This window comes from Elgaria multicarinata, chromosome 23 (assembly GCF_023053635.1).
Source record: "Elgaria multicarinata webbii isolate HBS135686 ecotype San Diego chromosome 23, rElgMul1.1.pri, whole genome shotgun sequence".
NCBI classification, from domain to species: Eukaryota; Metazoa; Chordata; class Lepidosauria; order Squamata; family Anguidae; genus Elgaria; species Elgaria multicarinata.
In genome coordinates, this window is record NC_086193.1 from 10549984 (window position 1) to 10576998 (window position 27015).

At 49.3% G+C, this 27015-nt stretch overlaps 1 protein-coding gene across 5 annotated transcripts; it reads right to left on the reverse strand.

Moving 5' to 3' along the window:
• Positions 1 to 27015, reverse strand: SLC25A42 (solute carrier family 25 member 42). Of its 5 annotated transcripts, XM_063147138.1 has the most exons (9): positions 24531 to 24835; positions 23365 to 23447; positions 14585 to 14709; positions 13452 to 13563; positions 10773 to 10798; positions 8673 to 8839; positions 7694 to 7810; positions 4905 to 5056; positions 1 to 3911 (listed from the first exon to the last, which is right to left on the reverse strand). In XM_063147138.1, the coding sequence occupies exons 3-9, from the start codon at positions 14669 to 14671 to the stop codon at positions 3586 to 3588; spliced, it is 987 nt and encodes a 328-aa protein (XP_063003208.1). In that variant the 5' UTR covers positions 14672 to 14709; positions 23365 to 23447; positions 24531 to 24835; the 3' UTR covers positions 1 to 3585. The 5 variants fall into 5 exon arrangements, with proteins under 5 accessions (XP_063003208.1, XP_063003209.1, XP_063003211.1 ...); XM_063147139.1 differs by lacking the exons at positions 23365 to 23447; positions 24531 to 24835 and adding an exon at positions 26930 to 27015; XM_063147141.1 differs by lacking the exon at positions 23365 to 23447.

Consider the following 27015-nt stretch of genomic DNA (forward strand, 5'->3'; position numbering starts at 1 on the left):
AACTGGATAAATCACTTTTATTATTATTAAATATACCTCCTCTTGGCACAGAGCTTTACAATGATGTCACTATAAACATTTATATAAAACAAATGGGTCATTCACCATATTAAAAAAACCGCCCCCCCTGAACCCACGGAACCTCGCGGAGAGCTGTCGTGGCCGGCGTTCTGCACACGGACGTGTGTGTGTGTGATTCGCAAAGCAGCCTTTTACAACGGCGTGTCCCTGTGCGTGGAGTTATCTGGCTCCCAGAATCCTTCCTCACACTGACTGGTCGGCTGTCTAATTCCGCTTCCTTTGAAATGTGCAGTTTGCGGACGATTCTCCGGGGACCGCTACATTTTCCAGAAAGCTTTGAGGATGTCCATAATGGCAGATGCGCCTCCCTGGAGAGCACTCACCCAATCACTAACGATTCCACACACTTTAGCATGCAGACATGCAAGAGATTGGCTGTGGATATCCTGGGATCACCAACGCCATTCGCACAGAGCAAATGGCGGCGCCCATCCAGCCTGGATGCTCCCTATTGAAACGTGCCACCAGGATTTTCTGTAATGTACGTGACAGTTTTTCACCTCCTGATATGTTGGCCTACAATGCCTATCACCCCCAGTCAGCACGGTCCTGCTGCCTGGGGGCTAATGGGATTTGTAGTCCAACACACCTGGCGGGCGCCGAGTTCAGGGAAGGCTGAAATAGGTCATATCTCCAACTATATCTGAAATAGGCCATATCTCCATGGGGAATGTTCCCACGCTGGTAGAAAGCTAGAAAGGCCCTCAGCAGCCCTGATGGAAAGAATACCACAGCGCCCCCTAAAGGCGCATTGAGTTAATGCAGCCCCCCACCCAATCTGGTGGGTCCCGTTACTACGCAAAAGCAACCTACGAAGCTGCCGTTGTCGCCTCTTCATCTGACGGGGGAAGGTTGGCAGCAGCAGAGAAACGTGGGGGGAACCCTAATTTCTTTCTTTTTGTTAAGGAACCCCTGGCTGGATTCCATGGGGGGAAAGGTCCCGTCCCAGAACCATTGCTCCAAAAAATTCACGCTGCTCCCCATGAAGAGCAGGGGATGAGTGTTGAAAGTACAGACACACCCCAAGATGCCCCGGGAAACGGTCTTCTAGCCCAGACGTGAGCAGAAGGTTTGACGTCCAAATAATTCTGGACTTCAGATCCCATGAGCCCCTGCCTGCCTGCCTCCCTGGCCAGCAGCCATGAATGCTGGGATTGTAAGTCCAAAAGTTCTGGAGAGTTATTGTCCACCCGTCACTGCTCCGGTCAATTCAAGGCAGGGGGAAACGCACGTCAAGGGTCAAGGGGTGGCTTGCAGCGGACACACATCGATTAAAGAACGAAATGTTTTTGAGGCCGGTCTCGGAACTATCGAGGGTCTATGGCTTGTTGGGAAGGCAACAGCGGCGAGGGGTTGTAGAGATAAAAGCAGCTCGGATATTTCATTTTTAGCAAGTCGGGAGTGGCCGTGGAGACACCGGGAAAAATACGGAACGAGTGCCTCTCTTCGAAACAGCCTTCCTCAGGGCAGACATCCTCGAGATCAGTCAGACTACAACTCCCATCACCCCCAAGGATGCGGGTGATGGGAGCTGTGATCCCACGTGCCTGGGGAAGGCCAGCCGACGGCCTCTCCCGATAGAACAGCGCTCTCTGGATGGATTAGTTGTGTTGTTCACTTTGGGATTTCCCCGGTTGCGATTTCGGCGTGCGAGCGGATGAATAAGGCAGCGTGCTCCGACCTGGTGCCCCCTCTGGATGTGTGGACTTCAATTCCCATCATTCCCGGCTAGGAATGATGGGAATTGAACTCCACACATCCAGAGGGCTCCAGGCTGGAGATCTCTGGTGTTAGGGAAGTGTTTTTTAACGACAAAAAACACGAGAAGAGAGGTGAGATATTATGCTGACAGCACAAGTCCCTTGCATAGGCGACGTCTCCTGCAGACAACCCTGTGATCTGGATTGCGTACATCGAGACTATATGGTTTGTGGCTGTTCAGATGAGCTATTTTTAAAAAACAACAACTATAAAGTGCAGAAGCATCTTTTAAAGACTGCAGAACTAAGCCGACTTCCAGCATTCCCATCTTCAAAGAAACCCCCCAAACCACCTAAAACAACCCCGGAAGGTGCATGACCAACAACCCGTGACAACTACTTAATGGCACAGAGAGAATCATTTGGGTTTTAAAAAGGGACGAGGGCAAATTTTTGGCCCGCTGCGCGGAACCGGGTCCCCGTTTAAGTCACGCCTTTCTTTGCATCGTCATGAAGCGGGCAGGCGACCGGGGCGTGCGATTCACCCCTGGTCAACAGGTCACGCTTTCCGCAGCGTTTGCATCCGGGTCGCGAAGCCGCGGAAATCAAAAACGGACGAGAGAGAGAGAGGTTTAAAAGCGCAACCGTCCCAAACCCTGCAAACGGGTTGGACTACCATTTCCAGAATCTGGGAGTTGACCCTGGGCGTTGTAGTCCGACAGGTCGGAAGGGTCTGGGAAGAGCAAAAGAGCAGGAACAGTTCGATCTAATTCGGGATGAAGCTACACAGAGGCCTGACGTAAACGTTACGAGGCGGCTTCCAATTGCTTGCCAAGTCCTGCGATTCTCCACGGGTATTCAAGCGCGTTCAATTCAGGCACTTAATAGGGTCTCCGGACGCCTCTCGTTTCCCCTCGAGCGGTTTTTCCCCCCTTGTAAATTCTACAGCAAACGGTAATACTGAAAGAAAGCACTGGTCGGCGTTCCGAGCTCACGAGAGCGCCGTACGGCGCTGAAACTCACCCAGGAGCGTCCCCGTTCCAGGGAATAACGCTGTTGTTTCAAAATCGTAACATTTAAATGCTGCTCTGAAGAGCAACCGAGCTAACACTGTTGATTCCGATCCAGTTTCCAAACCAGGAGTTCCCCGGAATGTGCCCACAGAAGTTCTAAATCAGACGCCTCCTGTCCTGCCGAAAAAGCTCCAGTATTTGGTTTTGTTTCAGGAGATTATCTTGTGCAATGGGAATTGTGGGAAGGAGGTGAGGAAGAGAGAGGGAGCATCCATCCAGTAGATCCCAGGGTTTGGAAAACGAACCGATTGCGTTAAAAATATTTGCGCGGGGAGCAGGTCTCAAATCTTGGTTAAGTCCCGTTTCAAAAACACAGGCTGAGATACGGATGAAACTGGATCGACAGCAAGGCCCCGCAAAGGCGCAGCTGTGAACGAGACGGCATTGCCAAAAATCGGCAACGAGGTACCACTCGTGGTTTTCGAGATTAGTGGGGGTGGGGAGGCGCCCCCTCCCTTTCTCCCCTCCTTAGCGAATTCAGAGATATCTAGACCACTTCGTGGAAATACAGGCCGTGAAGGTTGTTTCACTTCGCAAAATCCATCCTCGGGAAACGGGAGAGGACGCTGTCACCGTCACAAGTGTGTTCTCCTGGGTCGTTCTGGTTCTACCACAAGGACCCTGTCCGAGTTTGGAAGGGGGTCAAAAAGGAGGGGGTTCGTAGCCAGCATTTGCACCCTGTTATCGCTCGTTCATCCGCCAATAAACCGGGAGCTGACGGGGGTAGGCCACTACCTGGCCACGTTCGGGCCGTGCCCCCACTTCCGTAGGAGGATCTGCGTGAGGTCGAAGGTGGTGAAGCTGATGCCCACGGCGATGGGCCCCTTGACCCAGTTCATGCTGAGCCCTTTGTAAAGTCCCCGGACGAGTCCTTCCTCTCGGATGATGTCTCCCATCGTGCCGAGGATGGAGCCGTACGTGAACCCCAGCGCCCCCGCCGTCTGCATCCGCCGGCGGACCACGTCCAGAGGGTAGGAGGCAGATTGTCCGATGAGGCCGGCGCACGCCCCGAAGATAAGACGTTCCACCGAATACGGCTGCGGCCGCCCGCTGTGGTCTGCAGGAGAGATGGGAGAGAAAGAAGAGGCGCTCTACGCATGCGGGCAAGCGTGCCCCAAAGCCTCATAGCCGCAGCCAAACGGCAGAGGGGAAATGATCGCAGCCATGGGGGGAAAGCAGGGGGATTGTTTTCAAACTCTCCCCGCTTCACGGTGCGACTTTCCAGCTCAACCGAAGAAGGTCCGGTGTGGTGCCACGGAACGTTTTGGGATCACTGGGCACATTTCGAATGTTGTGGGCGCTCATACAAAATGGATACTGGGGGGGGGCACGTTGGCCCTTCCTAAAATGGCTGCCGCTGGGGGGGAGCAGTAAAAAAAAAACACTTAATGCACCAGAAGGCAAACTGTATGCATGCAGCATCTTCATCACAATAATAATAATAATAAAAAATGTATTTGTTACCCGCCTCTCCCTCCGGATCAAGGCAGGGGACAACACAACAGTTAAGGCTGCAGGAGCTATACTAGAGCGACCAGGTAGCAGGGCTCCTGCAGCTTTAACTGTTGTGACGAAGAGGGAATTTCACCAGGTGCTGCATGCGTACAAAGGACACCTGCTGAAATTCCCTTTTCTATACAACGGTTAAAGGCACAGGAGCCCTGTCCTCCTTTTCACAGGGTCACCCTAGGGAAGGCTGCTATGCATGGCGTGCAGAAGATGGATAGGGAGATATTTTCCTCCCTTTCCCATAATAAAACATCAGGAAAAACTTCCTGACTGTTAGAGCAGTGCGACGGTGGAATCAGTTACCTAGGGAGGTTGTGGGCTCTCCCACCCTGGAGGCCTTCAAGAGGCAGCTGGACAACCCTCTGTCAGGGATGCTTTAGGGTGGATTCCTGCATTGAGCAGGGGGTTGGACTCGATGGCCTTGTAGGCCCCTTCCAACTGTGCTATTCTATGATTGTATGATCCAGCACGATTCTTCTGACATGCTTAAAATACAGATCCCCACCGCCTGGGGCTTGGCATGCGTCCCCGCGGCCCTTACCTGCGTGCAGCTTCTTCAGCGTCTCGTAGGTGAAGAAGCTCAACCCGGCGTAAGGGATCACCCCCAGGATGGTGGGCACGAAGCCTCGGTACAGCGTCTTCAGCCCTTCCTCCCGGGAGATCCGGATGAAGACGTGAACGATATTGCCGTACCTGCCAGGGAGACATGGAAGGGATCGGGTCACACCTGTGTGCAAGGAGCCGGGGACTGGAGATCCGTGTTTACATGGGTATAAATGGTATAAAAATGTAATAAATAAATTAAATAAATAAATGGGGGGAAGAGGAAGAGAAAAAGAGAGAGAGAGGGAGAATGAACTCCAGGGTTGAAGAGTCCTTCAAAGTGTGGCCACATGGGGCAAAATCCAACCGAAGTCTGACTTAGAGTAGACCTATTGAAATCAATGGAACTTAAGGTAATCATGACTCATTTACGTCCCATACATTTCAGTGGGTTTACTCCAAGATGGACGCACGTTAAGACTTTGCTCATGGCGTTCATTTCCGACCACGCTTATTTATCGGTTGCTTTTCAACAATATTTACATACCGCTCCTCGTCTGAACCAACCCCAAAGCGGCTTGCCGAACAGTGCACGCGGTAAGACGACTCAAAGAGAACTCAGGGCCAAGGGACAGCCGAAAGAGTGATCCGTTATTTATCGCTTACATTTACATCCTGCCTTTTCCTTCAAGGCGCCGAAGATCCGTTTCTACCTCCAGCTCAGCGCGTATCCTGTGTGTGCTTTTCAGACTCGGAGGAAAACGCACACGCGCAAAGGGAATGAGAGACCCCATGTCGCAGCTGTTTTTGGCACGGCGTGTGACCAGGAGGAACCCGTGCTATTTTTAAGCCCTGGAAAGAGCTGTGCGTGGATTTGGGTGAGGGGGAGAGAAAAGAAACCCAGAGGCAAGCCCAGCTCATAGCTTCATCAAGGAAGGGTAAGCCGGGCCTACACCAGAGGCCGGGCCAGCAGGACTCCTTACAGGCAACCCCAGGGATTTTTTTAAAACAGCCTGGGCACTGGAAACCTGCACGATTTCCTTCCTAAACGGAGACTCTGAGCAGGGCCTTCTCAGTAGCTGCACCGACTCTTCGAGACGCCCCGCCCTCCCCCGGGGGAAGCCGTCCGTCCGAAATCTTTCAATCTCTTTTTTGCAGTTTCAATCAAAGCCTTTCCGCAATTTGTACGGACGGCCACGGCTCGAGATGAATCTCTTGTAGAGATGGGCGAACTCACAGGGGGTACGGGGGGGGGGTTTGATGCGTTGGACGCTCCCTCTTCCGGGCGAACTTTTGTGGCCCGGGGAGCGTCCGACGTCGTCCGGAGCCTCTGTTGTGCACGATAACGGAGGATCCGGAAATTCCCCCGTTCTGTAAATGGCTGCCGAAAAGGCCCCATTTACGCGAGAGTAACGGCGTGAATGGAGGTGGACGTGGGAGAGGTTGTCAGACACTTGGACCCAGTTGGGCACCCGCGACATCCCTAATTCGATTGCTGCAATGCGTTACGCATGGGGCTGCCTTTGAAAACAGTCCAGAAACTTTAGCTGGTACAAAACTGGGCAGCGAGATTGTTAACAGGGACTGGCCAACGAGATCACATGATGTCAGTCCTTTTTCAGCTTCACTGGCTGCCAGTCCAGGTCCAGAGCCCGATTCAAAGTGCTGGTATTAACATTCAAAGCCCTGAATGACTTGGGGCCGGGTCATCTGAAGTAACGCCTCCTCCCATATGTGCCTGCCTGGACCCTAAGGTCATCCTCAGGGGTCCTTCTCCGCGAGCCCCTGCCCAAGGAAGTGAGGCAGGTGGCTACCAGGAGCAGGGCCTTCTCCGCTGTGGCACCCCGGCTGTGGAATGAGCTCCCTTTAGCCTACGTTATACTTTTTTTCAATGCCAGACCTTTTTATTTCTCCAGTATTTTAACATTTTACCACTTTAGTCTTTCAACTTTGCTGTTTTAACTCTGCGTTTTAAATCTCTGCACTGCTGCTTGCTTTTATCCTGGTTGTACTTTTATATTGTGGCTTTATATTGCGGCTTAAGTTTGATACTTTAAATCGATGCTTTGAACGGCGGCTGGCCATGAAGGGAAGGCTTCCTGGTTCAACAGTGTTTTCAGGAGGCGCCGAAAGGAATGCAAAATTGGAGCCTGCCTGACCTCCAGAGGCAGGGAGTTCCATAGGAGGGGGGCCACCATGCTGAAGGCTCTTCCCTGGTGGCCTCCAGTTGGAGGATGGGTCTATGTGGAACCACCAGGAGCATGGCCTCGGATGACCTCAGGGACTGGGCAGGTTGGTAGGGGAGAAGGCGCTCTCTCAGGGATCCTGGTCTTGAGTTGTTTAGGGCTTTCTACACCAGTACTAGAACCTTAAACCTGGCCTGGTAGCGAATAGACAGCCAGTGCAGTTCCCTCAGCAGAGGAGTTCCATGCTGGAAAGGGGCAGCTCCAGGCAACAGCCGAGCTGCAGCGTTCTGCACTAGCTCCAGCTTCCGGAGAGGCTTCAAGGGCAGCCCCACACAGAGCGCGTTGCAGTAATCCAGCCTTGAGGTTACTAACACCTGTACCACCATGGCCAAGCTACCCCTGTCCAGGAGAGGCTGTAGTTGGCGAACCAGCCGAAGCTGGTCAAAGGCACTCCGAATCGCCGTGGCCACTTGAGCCTCAAGCAACAGGGACGGATCTGAGAGTACCCCCAGACTACGCACCTCAGCTTTCAGAGGGAGGGCAACCCCATCCAGCTACACGCAGACCCCAAATCACACACGCGTCGCTGTTGACCACTCACATTTCCTTTGGGGTCACCGCCATCCGTGCACGGACCAGGTCCAGGGGGTACGTCAGCATGGCTGCCGTCGTGCCGGCAAGTGAACCTGCGATGAACCTGGGCAGGGGAGTGAGTGCCCTAAAGCAGAAAGAAATCGTTTTTAGAAGGCAGGATTCCCCCCCACCCCTCATTCTCAAAAGGTGGCTGCTACAGATCTCCTTAAGATTTTCCTGCCAGCAGAACAAATGTCTTTACTGCAGAAGGGAACGTGGCCGGCACCAGGCCATTTTTAGACAAGACGTTATCAGGTGGGACTTCTCGGTCATCCCAGAGTGCAGGACACGGAATAAGGGGCTCAAGTGACCGGAAGCCACATTCTGTCAGAACATCAGGAAAAACGTCCTGACTGTTAGAGCGGTATGACAAAACATCAGGAAAAACACCCTGTTAGAGTGGTATGACAAAACATCAGGAAAAACACCCTGACTGTTAGAGTGGTATGACAAAATATCAGGAAAAACTTCCTGATGGTTAGAGCAGTACAACAATGGAACCGATGACCTAGGGAAGTTGTGGGCTCTCCCACACTAGAGGCCTTCAAGAGGCAGCTGGACAACCATCTGTCAGGGATGCTTTAAGGTGGATCCCTGCATTGAACAGGGGGTTGGACTTGATGGCCTTAGAGGCCCCTTCCAACTCTACTATTCTAGGATTCTATGATAAAGAAGCAATTGCGGATGGCCATTTCTAAAACCAGAAAGGCTGTTTCTGCCTCTGATTCGTCTCCTGCCAGGGGCAGAGGAACAAGACGGTCATATATTAGCAAAGCCAGAAGTTAATTTTAAAGGGTGCGCTAGGAACAGGGGGGGCTGTAATTAATCCCAAGCAGCTCAATAAACCATTGGTCAGATTATTTAAAAATAAAAAAGCTTATTTGGCAATTCTCCCGCCACCTCCATCCCGCAAGGCTCTTAAGAGGACCCGAACCGCAGATTCTTACTTTCCCTGGAAGCCGTAGTAGCTGCCCAGGAGCTGTTTGTACTCCTCGTGCGCGCAGAATTGGATGGCGGCGTACGGGATCACCCGGACCATCGTGGCGGAGTTCCCGCGCCACAGGCTGAAGAAGCCTTCATTGAGGTAGGTGCGGTAGATCAGCCGGTAAGCCTCCTGGACAGGGCAGAAACCCGGTTATAAAAGAGGCGGGGCTTGAAGGACTCAGCCCTGTCTTTAAGAGGGAACCTGGTTAGTATTCACCATGGTACCGACATTCAAAGCCCTAAACAGCTTGGGGCCAGGCTATCTGAAGGAACGCCTCCTCCCATATGTCCCTGCCCGGACCTTAAGATCACCCACAGGGGCCCTTCTCCGTGAGCCCCTGCCCAAGGAAGTGAGGCGGGTGGCTATTAGAAGCAGGGCCTTCTCTGCTGTGGCACCCCAGCTGTGGAACGAGCTCCCCAGAGAGGTTCGCCTGGCGCCTACACTGTATTCCTTCCATCACCAGCTGAAGACCTTTTTATTTTCTCAGTATTTTAACACCTAATTTAACTTAAATTTAAACTTTGCTGTTTTAATTCCGTATTTTAACCTATCTCAATTTTTGCTGTGTGGTTTTATCCTGGTTGTGTTTTTTATATTGTATTTTGTATTTGCGTTTTTAGATTTGTTGGTTGCTTTTATGGTTTTAATTTTGGTGAACCGCCCAGACAGCTTCGGCTATTGGGCGGTATAAAAATGTAATAAATAAATAAATGGTTACAGTTGGCGATGAGGGAGGAAGCAAAGTTATTCTACCACCCCTGATGAAAGACTTCATTTTTCCCCCCTCTTCCCTCCTCATCCCGTTTTCCTTGCGTGCCACGTCTCTTCAGATTGTAAGCCTGCGGGCAGCAACAGTCTTGTTTAACTGAGCCGCTCCATGAGCTTTATTTGAGTGAGGGCACCTGGGATGAGTTGGAAAAATTAAATTCGAAGACAGACCCTGTCCTCAAACTTAAAATCTAAAAGGCACGACACAAAACGAAAAGGGCTGGGCAGGGAGGAGGAAAACAGAGAGCAAAACTTAGCGGTTCGCTAATTTATCATCTGTTTCTAGGTTAGTTCCGGTGGGCCTATTGATTGTTAGTTGCTGATGGAGAAAGAGGACAGAGGGGCTCCGTTCAGACACCACGTTTCTCAACAGTGGTTTTAGAACTCCACGGTGGCGTTTTTATACCACCGTTGAGAAAGGTGTTGTCTGGTGGGAAAACGCCACGCAACGGTGTTTTTTTGGAAAACACGCCACGCAGAATATCCATGCTGTGCAAGAGAAGAGTTCCTGCACAACTGTTGTGTTGGGTGGAGGGCTCCGTGGCATTCTCTGTTGCGTTGACTTTTCCCACTGGCTACAGAGTTCCCTGGAATGAAGATGAGAAAAAGAGGAGATAAAAACACCACTGTCTGGTATGAAAGGATAGACCGGCTCAGGTGCTGTGTAGAATAAAAAGTCTTTTATGGTAATGCCAAAAAAAAAAAAGATTTTTATGTAAAAGATTCAAAAAGGTCGACGTTTCAGATGCAAAGATCCTTCAGCAGGAGCGACAATCAAAATATAATACAAATACCATATAAGTTTACAAAACAACACCCCTACTTAGAAGAATATCAAACATGATTTTTCTCAGAGGTTCCGTTGTGGAAGTAACACGTTATTTCCGAAGTTAAATCTTTTGTATTACCAACGCGATACAATTCCTTTCCTAGAATTGTATTTATACTGTTGTTTTTGATGGTTTTAATTTTTTTTGATATTTTTGATGTTGACTGTTTTTAACTTTTGTAAACCGCCCAGAGAGCTTCGGCTATTGGGGGCGATATATAAATGTAATCAATCAATCAATAAATTTGATTACATGAGAATGCCCCTTAAAAACTCAACCGTTGAGTGGAGTTTTCACCTTGCGTTGACGAACGTGTGTAAAATAAAGACTGAGCCAGGCTTAATTTTAAGGTACAAACAACCATCACGCCGGCTGTCAGACCAGGCCCTGGGGCGAACTCAGTAGGATTTAAGGACACCCCCCGCACATCTTAAGGAGACAGGGTGAACAGCGTTTGGCCTTACCTTTGCAGAAAACCGATTCGACGACACTGAAATAGAAAAAGCCACAGACACACGTAAGCCTGGAGGCTTAAAGTGGCCAAGCCAACCAATGACGTAAAGGGAAGTCTTACAAGGGTGCTGTCATATAGAATCATAGAATAGCAGAGTTGGAAGGGGCCTACAAGGCCATCGAGTCCAACCCCCTGCTCAATGCAGGAATCCACCCTAAAGCATCCCTGACAGATGGTTGTCCAGCTGCCTCTTGAAGGCCTCTAGTGCGGGAGAGCCCACAACCTCCCTAGGTAACTGATTCCATTGTTGCACTGCTCTAACAGTCAGGAAGTTTTTCCTGATGTCCAGCTGGAATATGGCTTCCTTTAACTTGAGTCCCTTATTCCGTGTCCTGCACTCTGGGAGGATCGAGAAGAGATCCTGGCCCTCCTCTGTGTGGCAACCTTTTAAGTATTTGAAGAGTGCTTTCATGTCTCCCCTCCATCTTCTCTTCTCCAGGCTAAACATGCCCAGTTCTTTCAGTCTCTCTTCATAGGGCTTTGTTTCCAGATTGATTGATTCATTGTGCTGATTACGTTTCTATAACTATCTCTGGATCGTTAACGAAGACTAAAACCCTTTTCCCCTCCATAAACCTCCTTTTCTCCTATTTTTATCCTCACAACAACAACCCTGTGAGGTAGGTTGGGCTGAGAGCCTGCGATTGACCCAAAGTCACCCAAGTGAGTTTCCGTGGCCAAGCGGGGACTAGAACCCGGATCTCCTGACTCCCAGTCCAACACTGTAACCACTACTCCACACTACACTATAGATTAATGATACAGGTACCACTATATTAGAACGTGAAAATTTAATCAGTAGACTAGAACTCATGAGTCATCAACAGCCCGGATTGATTATTTTATGCGCGTCAGGAGAACTAAAACAGAAAAGGATTTGGACACTTATTGATCAGAAGCAAAAATGTAATAAATAAAATAAAATAAAATAAACCCTTTGATGTAATGTATACTTTAAAAGGAGAAACCCAATTCTCTGTTCCAGTTCTCTTTGCACAATTCAGTGTTCACCGCTGCCCCTCCTAATTCAGTTCAACTCTACACCGCTTCCAATTGTTCCAGGCTAGAGATAAGCAGATAACAAAAAAATATCAAGCCAAATCTCTTTCCAGCAAAACCTCATTTGAGGATTAATCCTCAAATAAACAAGAGAGAGAGAGAGAGAGAGAGAGAGAGAGAGAGAGAGATCCTTTAATCCAGGCCACAAACCAGTTTTGGAATTCGGAATTTCTCCACCCTCCTAAATAAATTGAAAGTCCACAGCATTAATTCATCACTCGACCTAATCCTTTTTCCTCTCCCCTCCGGCCAACGATCTAATTTGGGCCGTTCCATTGTTGGGGGGCACAGATCTGTTCTTTAAGACAGCTCTTTGGGTAATTCCAGTTTTGCAATTCCTCCCAAACAGAACGGTTATCCAGAACCCGCTATGTTAATCCCGTGAGGAAGCTCTCAAAGAAAGTCCAGACTATTATCTTTTGGGTGACAATCAATCATCCTATTATTACTGCTAGCTTTTATTGTTTATAATTGCTATTTTATTGCAGTTATATTCTTATTGTTTTTAATGTTTTAACTGTGGGGTTTTTTATGCAATTGTTTTGCAGTAAGCCACTTTCTGCCCTGAAAAGTGGCCAAGAAATGTTTAAATAAATAGATTATTATTATTATTGTTATTATTATCTTGCCAGACGCCCATGATGGCACATTGGGGAATTAGGTCTTGAATGCAGGCCCTTCAACATGGTGAAAGACTTCGGCTACATTCTCACAAAATGGGAAGCCAGAATTCTTCAGAACATTAAAGCATAGATGGACAGCCATCTGTCAGGGATGCTTTAAGGTGGATTCCTGCATTCAGCAGCGGGTTAGACTCATGGCCTTAGAGGCCCCTTCCAGCTCTGCTACTCTATGATTCTATGAACGGAGTTCATGGTGCGTCAACTCCAGAGTGCCGGACACGGAAAAACGGGCTCAAGTCACAGGAAGCCAGATTCCGGCTGGACATCAGGAAAAACTTCCTGACTGTTAGAGCAGTATGACAAAACATCAGGAAAAACTTCCTGAGCGTTAGAGCAGCACGACAAAACATCAGGAAAAACGTCCTGTTAGAGCAGTACAGCAAAACATTAGGGAAAACGTCCTGTTAGAGCAGTACGACAACGGAACCAACGACCGAGGGAGGCCGTGGGCGGCACATCACTCTGTCTCCAAAGGCCGCCACATCAAGAAACAAAAATGCTGAGGAGATGGAAACGGAACACAGAGAAGCCGCTCCAAAATGTTAAACAGTGGCTAGCACAGACCATCGCTTGGCCCAACGCTTGAATTGCGGCCTGTGCATGCTCTGGATTTGCAGAATTTAGCTTCCTGAGGACTGTGGCTTTCATAAACAACGCCCCAACTTTCTAATCCTTCTGGTAGCAGAGTGCTCAGGGCTACGTAGCTGTTTAGTCATCTATACAAACAGCGGAAAGGCAATTTGTAATGTATACATGTCACAGAAATGTCCTTTCCTTCATGCAGACCCCCCCTCTCTTTCAAATGCAGAAGTTATACAGATGTGCCTCAGGAGCAGAAAGAGATGAAGCAAGTCTTCGGCTCCTCTTCACCCCACCCACCCAAATACCTTGGAATATGATTTTCGTCCTATCCAACGGCGCCACAGCTGTTTTGGCCACGGCGCCGGCAAACGCCCCAGATACCAAGGAATGGATCACACTCCTCTTCTCTTGGACACTCTGGAACAAAAGACCAACCCAGGTTGGAGGACAACAGCCAAGTAACCCGCAAGACCACAAGTGATTTGCCTAATCTCCTACGGCGAGTAACAACTGAGCTTCTTACGTTCTTATATTGAAAAGGCTTTCGCGTGAGTTTCGATCAACGCGAATACAGTTTGTCCTTTGGGTATCGGGTTCCTCTGCACTGCTCGGATGGGATGTGTGAAATAAGTCCCGTCAAATGCGTTTTTAATCAGGGTTGATTCATGTACAAAGTGTTCAGTCACGGTTTTACGTTTCTCTTTGGCGTAGAACGACCTTGAGAAAGGGTGTTGTTTTTTTATAACCCGAAACGCATCGGTCTTTGAATAAAAGACGTCGCGGTCGTCCAATGAGCAGGTCTCTTTTGTGTCAAGGCATTTGGGGGGGAGGGGCTCCTTCAGTCTGCACCCGCCCCCACGGCAGCCATTTTGTGAGGGTCTCCACAACACTCCGATCTAAGGAGACCCACCTAAGCGGTAGCAGGCAAACACAGATTAAATTTGGAGGCAGAGATTCAATGAATATAGGCTTCAACAGAACTGGGACGGACCAGGACCAGGAAAAAGATCCGTCAGTATCGGTGGATCTGACGCAACTTCTCTTGCCCCTGTGGGATTCAAACCACGTGAGCTGGAATGAGAATCAGGGGGGCCACCGATCTGTTGGTTGCCACGTCCGTGGCACACTAAGAGCCTGTTTCAGTTTAACGCTCTTGTGGCTAGTAACTAAGTCTTAGGAGAGGCGTTTCTGCAGCCGTGTTGGTGCCTAAAAAGTAGCAATCAAGGAGATGAGCCACGGGAGAGGGTTTGGGTGCCACCGCAGAGAAGGCCATTCTCTAGCCCTAAGAGCTTTAAACTAAAACAGGCCAGTATTTTGCCCATGCCCCCTTTGACTCCGACTCTTTTGCATTTAGTCCCGCCCACAATGGGACCGCGGCCCCCGAGAGGGACTCGGAGGTGGAATCCGTCCCGTCCCAGAAAGGAACACTTCCGCTCACCTCCGGCAAGCTCCGTCCGTGGCGTACGGCCTCGGCATCGTTCCGTTTCAAACTCGCTTGGCCGTCCGCCGCTCGACCATTACCCATACCAGGTTCAGGGGCTGGCTAGGAAAAGAATCCGTCTCCTGAAGCAGCAGAGAAAAGAAAGAAACGGGGGGAAAAGATTAAGCAATCGATTTAAGAGCTCTTGAAGCAAGCCACAAGGCGAATTTGGAACATCAACGTTCACCGCTGCCTCGTTGGTTACCAGCCTCTTTCCGCAGAAGAGAGCCATGCTTTTAGCAGCCACGCGCCAAGGAGTCTTTCCTGGGTTCTACCAGGTTCGAACGGGGAGAGGGCAAAAATGTAAGCTTTCTTAATTCAGAAGCGCCACCCCTGACAGGGAGAGACAGAGGGCTCACCTACACCTAGTAGGATAATCCACTATGAAAGCGGTACATAAAAGGCAGGAGCCGCACCAAGCAGGATAGAGCGGTATGGAAGCGGCATACTGTATGAGTCAATGAGCCCCCAACTGTTTTCAGTGCACTTCAATACCACTATAAAGCAGTCGTGTGGCTCCTGCGTTTTCCATACCACTTTCATAGTGGAATATCCTGCTTGGTGGGGATGAATCTAGCAGGCAAGGTTTTCCCCCATGCTCCCAACAGAACATGTTCCAACTCCGCCGTCGTGGGACCGCGGGCTACCGTGGAGTTGAGTAAAAGTCAACGCAGCGTTTGGTTGACAGTTCATCCGCCCTCTCTCCTTCCCCCGGTCCTCCCAACGGTATCCCATCAGCCATTGCTGAAAAAAGCAATCCCGGCGGCTCTCCTAGAGTGGCCCGCTTGCATTGGCTGCCTGTATGTTTCCGAGCCCAATTCAAGGTGCTGGTTTGAACCTATGAAGCCTTCCACGGCTTGGGACCACCATACCTGACGGAACGCCTCTCCCGACATGAACCTCCCCGTACACTGCGCTCAACATCTAAGGTCCTCCTCCGAGTGCCTACTCCGAGGGAAGCTCGGAGGATGGCAACAAGGGAGAGGGCCTTCTCAGTGGTGGCTCCCAATTCTGGAATGATCTCCCCGACGAGGCTTAACATTATCTTTTCGGCGCCGGGTCCAGACTTTTCTCTTCTCCCAGGCATTTAACAGCTGAGTTTTTAACTGACCCAAGAATATTTGGTTTTTTAAATGGATATTGTCCGTTTTTGTTTGTATTCTATGCTTTTTATGGTTTTAAATTTTGTACATTTCTTTTTAATGTTCACTGTTTTTGGCTTTTGTAAACTGCCCAGAGAGCTTCGGCTATGGGGCGATATATGAATGTAATAAATAATAATAATTTCGCCGCTCTTGCCGGGGAACTCCGCAGCCAGCGGGAAATGCCAACGCAATGGAAAACTCCACGGAGCTTCTACACAATGGTTGTGCAGGAACTCTCCTCTGCACAGCGTGGATATTCTGCAGGGAGGGTTTCTCTAAAAAACCCTCCACCGTTACATGGAGTTTTCCCACCAGACTACACGTGTCTCAACGGTGATGGCAAAAACTCCACCGTGGAGTTCTAAAACCACCGTTGAGAAACGTGTCGTCTGAGCCGAGCCAGAGACACAGGCCCCGCTGGCAGAAAGCTAGCACCCAAAAACAGAAAGGCAGCTGCTCTTGGCTGTTCTCCCATCCTTTATCCCTTTTCCATCCTGGTTTATTTCTGGCCACGAGAGGAGGAGGGAGAGAAGCCTGCCCGTTGCAAACGCTGCCTGACGTCCCCTCGTCCGGAATGCACCAGCGCCAAGGACAGAACAGCGACGATGGCCGGACGGTCCCGAGCTCAGATGCAGGAATCAAAAGCAGGCACGAAATCAGGTCTCCCCACGTGACGAGCAGAACAAGGAAGCTGGCCTTGCTCCAGGACGAATAACTTTTTATAAAAACCCACAACCCCTTTTGAAACTTCCCCCTCCAAAAAGCTGATTGCAACTGGAGTTGAACCATCCATCCTGGGCTCATCCATGAAATGTGCTGGGCCTAGAGTGGTTTTTTCCCCCAGAAGAGCCCTGCGGGATCAGACCAAGGGTCCATCCAGTCCAGCACTCTGTTCATACAGTGGCCAACTGGCTGGCAATCAGGGACCACAAAGCAGGACATGGTGCAACAGCACCCTCCCACCCATGTTCCCCAGCAACTGGTGCATATAGGATTACTGATTTTACTACTGGAGGTAGCACAGAACCATCAGGGCTAGTAGCCCTTCATAGCCTTCTCCTCCTCCTCCTCCTCCAGGAATTGATCCAACCCCTTTGGAAAGCCACCCAAATTGGGGACCATCACCATATCTTGTGGTAGTGAGTTCCAGAGTTTAATTCCTTCCTTTGATCTGTCCTGAATCTCCCACCCATCAGCTTCATGGGATGACCCCGTTGCGCTCTAGTATTATGGGAGAGGGAGAAAAATGCCTCTCTGTCCACATTCTCCACCCCATGCAGAATTTTGTCCACCTCTATCAGGTCTCCCCTCAGCCGATTTTTTTCCAAGTTAAACAATCCCTGCTGTTTCAACCTTCCCTCCTAGGAGAGATGGTCCAGCCCCCTGGATCATTTGAGTTGCCCTTTTCTGCCTCTTTTTCCAGCTCTATAATGTCCTTTTTTAGGTGTGGTGACCAGAACTGCACGCAGTATTCTAAGTGTGGTCTCACCCTAGATTTGTATAAAGGCAGTACGATGCTGGCAGTTTGATTCTCAATTCCTCTTCTTATCCTGCCTAACATGGAGTTTGCCTTCTTTACAGCAGCTGCACACTGGGTGGACATGTTCATTGAGCTGTCCATCACGACCCCGAGATCTCTTTCATCATCCCCAGACAGCTGGGGATGATAGGGGTTGTAGCCCAACACAACCAGCTGGTGCCAGGTTGGGGGAGGCCGACGCACAGTCACAAGGGATTGCTGGTTCTGTGACACTCCAGTTCCTGCCCTTGGATTGATTACGGAGCCAGGGTGTGGCTGAGCCCTCGCACAATATTTATTTAAGGCATGCACTGCCCACTCTTCAGCCAGGAAGACTCCCGAGCGAAGCTTACGAGTCAGCCACAATACAAAAAGGCAGTCCCCGCCCTCAGGCGTACAGTCCAAAAACAGCACGACACAAGAGGAAGAAGGGACGCGGAGGGCAAAGGAAAGCAACTCAGGCGCCAGTTCTTAAAGGCACACTGTCCTTAACAAAGGCCAGCAGGAAAGCCACTTTGAACCCGTGCGGCCGCCAGGCATCCATGGCTGTCTTCGCACAAGCAGAAGAAACTGTTGAAAGAGAAGGGAGCCCAGCGTGGCTGGTCTCCTGGCTGAGCTGAAGGAGAGGCTTGACTTCTCTCCTCTCCCTCTGCGGCAGCCTGATTGAACGGCTGCTGGAAGGTGGTCAGGGGAGAGGTAAAGCCAGGTGGAGCTGGCTTTTCGCATAGCATATGGAGGGCCCTGCCTTCCTTCTCTCAAGACTCTCCATCCCCTGACATATACAGGGTCTCCACCGCAGACCCTTGGGGGGGGGGGGTTTCCTCTACACTCCCTGGAAGTCCGAGAAGTACTGCTTGCAAAGGATGCATTTCCCAGCAACCCTGCTGAGGAATTCCACCCTGGGGACCCGTCCTTGGGGACCGTACCCAGCATTAAACCCCCTGCGCCCCTTAACTTCCAAGTCAGCCCCACCGGATTCAATGGGTCATCTCTCCCTGGTCCGTGCGTTTCAGAACGTGGCCCAAGATACTTTTAAAAGAGCAGAAGCAAAACTTCAAACGAACCCGTCCCGAGGAGAGAAAAATGAGAGAAGTGGGTGAGAGTTGAACGCGGACAAGAATAAACAGCCGGCAAGCAGAGAAACGAAGGGGCCGTCGTTCGTTTTAATTCTGCGGTGCAACGGGCTGCGAATTGAGATTTAAATCTCAAACACAGGACTTCTGTGGGTCGGGGTTTTAAGATGCTTATAAAAACTTGGCAGCCTGCCCCGTCTTTTCGCGCTCTGCCCAGACGTCGAGTGCATTCAACTCCCCAAAATGCAAAACCAGAGAGAAAGAGGGTTTATTAAAAGAAAGAAAGAAAGAAAGAAAGAAAGAAAGAAAGAAAGAGATTGACCTTGCCTGGGCCCAGCGTCGGGATTCGTGGCGAAAGAGTGAGAGGCCGCGGAGTAACTTGGCAGAATCCAGACTCCCCCTAAACCCCCGGGTAGCTGAGCAAACCGCCCCTCGTGCTTCCAGCCGCGTACAGAGATCACGGAGATTGCCTGGGCGTGTTTGCGTCCGTCCCGGTGGGATTAGGCAGGCATTCACAAGCTTTAAAAACACACACACACAACCAGCCACAGATGTGCTGCAGCGTTCAAACATCAGGTGGAGCTGTCAAAAAAACGTTTTGCATGCAGGGTTTGATTCGCCCGATTGCATGCATTTCAAACACGGGAACTTTGAACGCTCCGAAAAGCGGAGTTTACCTCCTTCGGGCTGGCATGCAATATACTGGAACACACACACACACCTGGTCTCAGATTTCATATACGAACGTGCCCCCCCCCCCTTGCTTAAAGCCCTTTGCTGCTAGCTGAGTATTCATTTACTCTGCAACAGTTCTGTCTCCTGTGCTGATTTCAATGCAAACAAGAGCGGATGGGTTTGCTATTTTGGTTAAAGATATACTAGCAGAGGGAGAGACATATACGTAAGAACCACACGGGATTAGGCTGAAAGACTTTCCAGTACAACATCTGGATCCTTTCCCCAATAGGAAGACCGCAAGCAGGACCTGAGGGCAACAGTACCATCCTGCCCATGTTCCCCAGCAGAGATGTGAAAGCTCAGGGAAAAACCGGAAAAATTCGGGTGTGGGGGGAAACCCCATTTTTCCCTGAAGCCTTTTTGTGTGTGTGTGTGTGTGTGTGTGTGTGTGTCCCCCTGGAAAAATTGGAACAAAATGAAGCAAAAAAATGGATCATGGAATGTTTTGTTTTAGCATGATGAATAAAATGTTTTAGACAGAAATAATTTTCTTTGTTACTAATGATGGTTTCTTATGTGTGTGTGTTTTTAAATTGTGGGTTTTTTCTTTTGTCTTTTGCCTGCTCCTCATAAACTGGCAAAACCAAAGAGGTTCCTTACAGTTCAGGGGCTTGCAGCTCCATCTGTTACAAAAGAAACGGAAGCCAAAATTTAAAACAGGAAATTCAATTTGTACTAATTGCGTGAATACACTGCACTTTTAATATTCCACTTGTGACAATTTTATGCCAAACCAATTTGGACGTAATTACATTTCATGTTCCTAAAGTAACAAAGTGACTTTCAATCTGTAAAAAGTGCTAATATTGCCAAAAAAAATATATGCATTTTTTCTGAAAATTTCCAAAAAAAAATCTGGGGTGGGGGGAGGAATGTGTGCAGGGGAGAATGGTTTTTTTCCTTGGCTTCAAAATTTCTGGAAATTTTACATCTCTATTTCTCAGTAACAGGCATTGAGAGACATTTTGCCTCTGATCCTGGAGTTAATCTATGCTGAGCTGCCATTGGTAGCCGACTTCTCCTTCATGAATATGTCCTTCTAAAGCCAACCAAATTGATGGCCATCACCACATCCTTCTGTCTGTCCGATCAGCTTCATGGGATGATCCCACTGGGTTCTAGTATTTTGAGAGCGAGAGAAAAATGTCTTGCAAATCCCTATGTTTTAGACTACAACTCCCGGGGCTTGTAGTCCAAAACATCTGGCAGTTGCCAGCCCCTGCCTTATGCTGTCAAAACCAAGAATCAGATGTGCAAGGTGAGATTATTTCCAGAGGTCCTCCAGGTAGAAGAACACAGCTTTTTCATTGACACACGATCCTAGCACAGCGACGATTACAGAAGCCTGTTGGTGAAGTCTAGAAGGACAAACATAGCCTCCAATGTCTGTTATTGTGACTTGTGGCACAAGTCAATCGACTGAAAGAGATGAACAACCAACTATCTTCCAATTTTTTTAAAAAAAAAAAGTGGGGGGGAGAAGACTGGTTGCCTGGAGAAGGTCTTTAACTCACCCTAGGCGACCACACAGCTGGTGAGTAAAGTTAACCCTTAAAAAGGGTTAAGGGAAGGCAAGCTGGTGAATTCAATTATTTGAGGAAGCAAACCCCTGTTTACCATGCCCGGAGAAGACCAGGAATTAGCAAAGAATAGGGATTTCTTTAAAAACGAAGCAGAAACAAAACTTCTTTTCATCTGGGAAGTTTCAACAAAGCCAGGAATGGCCCTTTGCAAGGGGCCAGGAGGATAGTCTATCTGAGCCAACATGCCAGCCGGTATCGGACAAGAGATGGGTGGGGCAGAGACGCACACTGAACAATTCATTCCAGATTCGGCGAGGATTAACGTCCTCCAAACTCGTTCAACAGGCAACACTGAAATGCAATTTTGCCCAGGCCGGAGCATTCCCAGGAGATTTGCTTTTAAATGCAAAAGGCACCAGGAGCAAAGATCAACGTGACAAGTGTGGCACAAAATGCTGGGGGAAATGTGGGGCAGGAAGAGAGACTGGTGGCATTTCTTGCCTGAAAACCTCCTACCCCTGCCTCACTTCCTGGGATGGAAATTCATAGCACTTCTTCCAACCATACGCTGCCGCCTACAGCAAAGTTAGGCAGAATTCAGGCTTGCAGGATCAACTTTGTTTTTCGTTTGATTCTGGAGTTGAAAGAGGGTTGCCAGAACTCTGAGATCCACACAAAATCAGGGACTCATAGAATAGGAAGGGAGCCTTGAGAACATCTAGTCCACCCCGTCCAATGCCAGATCTGTAATGCAGCTACAGCGTCCCTGAGAGATGGCCGCCTAGCTTAAATACCTCCAGCAAAGGAGAGCTGGGAAAAGCGCAGAAAAGAGCAACTAAAATGATTAAGTGTCTGGAGCATCTCGCCTATGAGGGAAGGTTGCAACAGCTGGGACTGCTAAGGGGAGACATGACAGAGGTGTACAACATTATGCATGGTATGGAGAATGTGGACAGAAAGGCATTTTTCTCCCTCTCTCAAAATACTAGAATCTGGGGTCATCCCATGAAACTGATGGGTGGGAGATCCAGGGCAAATAAAAGGAAGGACTTCTTCACACAGCATGGAGTTAAAGTATGGAACTCACTGCCACAAGATGTAGTAATGGCCAGCAATCTGGATGGCTTCAAAAGGGGGTTGGAGAAATTCCTAGAGAAGGAGAAGGCGATGAATGGCTGCTAGCCCTGATAGCTCTGTGCCAATGAAAACGTGATTTCCAGTTCTTCGTACCTCTCTAGGTATAGTTGCGTGAAGAGAAGTTGGAAGGAGAGGAGTGTAGTGTTCTGGGGAAGGCTGTACAGCCTGATGTTCTGGCTTAAACAGTAGCCTGGTCACCACGGGTGACAAGAAATTCTATGTAGGCGAGTACAAGGCGTTTCACGCAGGAGTTTCACCCCCACCCTCCGCCGTCCTGCGTCCACCAGAGGAAAACCAAATCGGTTCCCAGAGGCGGGGGGAACCCATCCTTGTGCACTCCCAACTTAGAAATGTAGCAGAGCCCTAAACACGCTTGTTTACAAGGCTGCATAAAGCTCTTTGGTCAATTCCAAGAAGGCCCTGGGCTTGTTTTCCGTGTGTGGAACAGCGCAGACGCCGTTCCTTTCGGCCCAGCGTGTGTGAGTCTACGCTCCGTTGTCGTCCTCCGCTTCGTCTTTTGCGTTTCGCCGCTCGACGTGGAAATGCAGTTTGGCTCCAAACCACGTCTGCTAAAAAGCAAACGGCCCGGGACAAAACACAGTTTTGTTTCGACTTCTGGAACTTTGGAAAGCCGCACGGCCGCTAACCGCCCGTGCAATGGAGCATACCAGAAATAGACAGAGGTTGTGAAGTATTTTAAAAAATAAATAAATACACACGCAGCCCTCACCTAGGGAAAAGCGGGGATCGACAAGCACTCTGGACGTAAACTCAGCATAATTAGGTCCACGTAAAGGGAGCTAACTTTCAAGTTTGGAAAGGTGATCTCATAGAATCATAGAACAGCAGAGTTGGATTCCTAGTTGCAGAGTTGCAAATCCGTCAGAGGAAACCAGAGAGGATTCCTTTATCGGAATGGTAAAACAGGCCTTCATGTCAACAGGGAGGGCAGCCTGGCAGGGAGAGAATTTGAGAGGGGGCGGAATGGGTATTTTCCAAGGTAGAAATCTCCCCAAATAATTTCTCTGTCCGATCCTGGAGAACACACATTTTTCGCCCTCTCCCACAATGCCAGAACCCAACAGGGCCATCCCATGAAGCTGATTCATGGGAGGTTCTGGACCGATCAAAGGAAGGACTTCTTCACGCAGCGCAGAGTTGAACTATGGAACTCACTGCCACAAGATGTAGTGGTGGCCGCCAATTTGGATGGCTTTCAAAGGGGGGTGGATCAATTCCTGGAGGAGGAGGTTGAGGCTATCCATGGCTACTACTCCTGATGGTTGGGTGCTATTTCCAGTATGCCTGTGTACACCAATTGCTGGGGAACATGGGTGGGAGGGTGCTGTTGCATCATGTCCTGCTTGTTCATCCCTGGCCGATGGCTGGTCGGCCACTGTGTGAACACTGTTGGGGCACAATCAGCAACCCGTACCCTGCTTTCATAGGGTGATTTCCTGCTTTTTATTCCACATTCACAACGATTTGACACAAGGTGTAGATCTGGCTTTGGTGTGAAGCAGCAACTTCTTATGCATAGCTTTGGTAGACCAAAGGCTACGCAAACCTTGGGCTCCGGGTGAAATATAAAAGAACGTTGTACCTTTTTCTCCTTCCAAAGGATCTCGGAACGTGGGCCTGGCTGTCTTCCTCGCGTCTGCCGTGGTGTGATTAGGGAGGCACGTGCTTGTATTGTTAGAGGGGAGGAAGATAAGAAATGCTACGTCCCCTTACTATAGGACTTACTATAGGAGACGGTGTCTGTGTTTGGGTTGAGTATCCCTGAAGCATTTGATCATTTAACTCCATGCAAACCGCCCAGAGAGTTTCGGCTATTGGGTGGTATAAAAATGAAATAAATAAAATAAATAAATAAATGTGGCAGGATTCCTCAACTTCGTGCCTTCCAGGTGCGCCGGGCTACAACGCCCAACAAGCTGGCTTAGAATGATGGGGATTGTAGTCCGACACATCTGGAGGGCAACAGATTAGGGAAAGCTGGTGTAATCCTTTTTTTAAAAAAAAAAACTTCACCTGAGGGTGTCAACCGCCGTTTCCGCTGCACGGGAGGGCATTGATACCATTTGTGATTACGAACATCAGAAGAGCCCTGCTGGTCCATCTAGTCCAGCACTCCATTCACACAGAGGTTGACCAGGGACTAACAAAGCAGGACACGGTGCAACAGCACCCTCCCACCCATGTTCCCCAGCAACTGGTGCACACAGGCTTACTGCATCGGATACTGGAGGTAGCACACAACCATCAGGGCTAGTAGCCACGGATAGCCTTCTCCTTTTAGGATGCTTAGGATGTTCTTAGGAAGTTTTAACAACGTATACGATGTTTTTAATCAGTATTTTATTTATTTTATACTTACTGTTGCTCCCCGCCTCGATCAGGATGGAGAGGTGGGTAAGAAACAAATTATTATTATTAATTATTATTATTATCAGCAGATAGCCATCAGGGCTAGTAGCCACTGATAGCCGCCTCCTCCAGGAATTGGTCCAAGCCATCCAAATTGGTGGCCATCACTACATCTTGTGGCGGTGAGTTCCATAGTTGAACTCTCCTTCTGTGGATCTGTCCTGAATCTCCCACCCATCAGCTTCATGGGACGGCCGCCTTTGGGTTCTAGTATTATGGGAGAGGGAGAAAAACGTCTCCCTGTCCACCTTCTCCACCCCATGCCTCATTTTGCACACCTCTATCCTGTCTCCCCTCAGCCTCCTTTTTTCCAAGCTAAACAATCCCAGCTGTTGTCACCTTCCCTCACGTCGCAAGGATAAAACGGAAGGGCGGATGCCGAGCTCCTGAGTGGGAAAAACAGGATAAAAACGGGGGGAAAGGACTAACATCTCCCCGCAGTAAGCTCAAACTATGGGACGGCAAGCAACTCTCCAGTTCAAGTACTGGATTGATCGAAGAACGTTTGAGAAATAGAGAGGAGAAAAAAAAGCTAATACACTTTTTTCTTTAACTCCCCCCGCCCAACTACTAAAAAAACAATTTTGGTCCAAAGTTCCTCTCTTGCAAGCCACGGGGAGGGACCTCAATGACCCCCCTGGTGACTTCCAGGCCCTATGGAAAGAGTTATTTCCCCCTTGAAATGTAGGTGAAAGGAAAGCCGCGTGTCCTCTTTACAAACCTTCCGCAAAAGTTTTGGTTTTTTTTAGACTGTTGGTTGTTTTATTACGCTTTTTAATGGTTTGTATTTTTGTGAACCGCCCAGAGAGCTTCGGCTATTGGGCGGTATAAAAATGTAATAAATAAATAAATAATAAAAGTGAGGGTAATTAATATTTCTCTCTCCCCCTTCCCTCTCCCTAATATCTAGGTGGGGAACGATTACCCTTGAAGCTTCTCCCACCCCTTTCAAGCTGTAGATCCATTTAAGATGCAATCGTATGCAAGTTTACGGGGAGAGTTGAAAGATTAATGCCCCCCCATATAGTCTGAAATAAGTGTGGGGGGGAGGCTACAATTCCCAGTATGTCCCAGCCAGCCATCCTGGGAGTTGTCCACATTTTTTCCCAGTCTAAGCTGGCATAAGATTGTGATCTTAAAATTTTAGCTCCCCACGACCACCAATTAAACTTTGGGGAATCCATCCTCATTCTCTGGGTGTGATTATTATTTTTCCTCTTTCCCCCATTCAACTAGGGGGGTTTAGGTTAACTTTCAGCTTCCTTTCTCCAACTGAAGGAGGGTGTGTGTGTGGGGGGGGGGGGGGAAGCAACCCAATTTATTCTCCCAAAACCCCAAAACTGAGAAGGGCAAAGAACTCCCCCCATACACACACACACACATTTCAAACCAGGACGCTCTTCATATTTTTTCTTATTTGCTATAAATCACCCAGAAAGCTTCAGCTATAGGGCGGTGTAGAAATGAAATAAATAATATTTACTTATTATTTGATTATATTTATTTCCCACTATAATAAGCGGTAGTAAAAATATTTTTAAAAAAATGTTTTGGGGGTGAGTCAGATCCAAACATAACCTTTCCCCTCCCGGCTTTATACCAAGTAAGTTATAATTAATAAGGGGGGGGGAATTAACCCTTAGCCTCCCACCTTCACAGGTACAGCTGGGTTTTTAGTCTACCTATTTAGGGGGGGGGGGGTGAAGCTAAGGCTTTATTATTTACCCACCTCCCCAGTTTAATTATAGGTTTCTTATCTTGTCGTTTAAACCTGGGTTGGCTTTTTTGGAGGGTGGGGAGAGACAGAAGGAGGATCTCACGTCCTTTCAAGCAGGAGGGGGGGAGGATAAGCAACCTTTTCCCCACTCCTAGGTATATAGGGTCAATAAATAACTCTGTCAATGTCAACTGGGAAGGGGGGATTAACCTTTAAACCATCCTGATTTCAGAGGCATATTAGCCAATGGTCAAAAGTCCCCCCCAACTCCACTCCAAGGAGGGGGGCAGAGGTTAGACACCCCCTGAAGCTGGAGGGGGAGGTGTAAAAAAAAAGAGGAGCAAATTCACCTTTAAACTTCACCTCACCTTTCTCAGGTAGCAGGAAACAATTAAGCTTTTTTTTAAAAAAACCACACACTTATCTACCTTAATAACTTAACCCCCTCCCCATTTCAGAAATAGGGGGCATTCATGCCCCCCCATCTCAGAGATGGGGCAAAAAAAACCCACCTCCACTTCAAAATGAAGGGGGGAGGCAAAAATTAACCCTTGGCCTTCCCCCCCAGTGTGGGGAGGGGGGAGAAATGGGCATTTAGGGTCCCCCCCACGCCAAATACAACCAAGGCAGAAGGGGGGCAATGCAGAAGACCCCCACCCCACTTCAAAACGAAGGGGGGAGGCAAAAATTAACCCGTAGCCTTCTGCCCCTGCCCCCTCCAGTGTGGGGAGGGGGAGAAATGGGCCTTTAGGGTCCCCCCCACCCCAAATAAAACTAAGGCCTGGGGGGGCAATGGGTCTTTAAGACCCCACACTTATTTCAGACTATATGGGGGGGCATTAATCTTTCAACTCTCCCCGTGACCTTAATAATTTTAAGAACCCCTCCCCCTCCCCCTCCCCCAACCACATCAGAGACCCATATGAGATCCCCCCACCCACCCCACACGCTTTAAGGGGAGGGGTGCAGGTACGCAGTGCGCATGCGCGCGCCCCACCGACCAGCCACCCCGAGTACTCACCCCCTCCCCTCGGGTCTCTCGCGCTCGCTCGTCCAGCCGCAGCTGCCGTCGTCGCTGCCTCCTCTGGGCTCCTCCCCTCGGGCCAC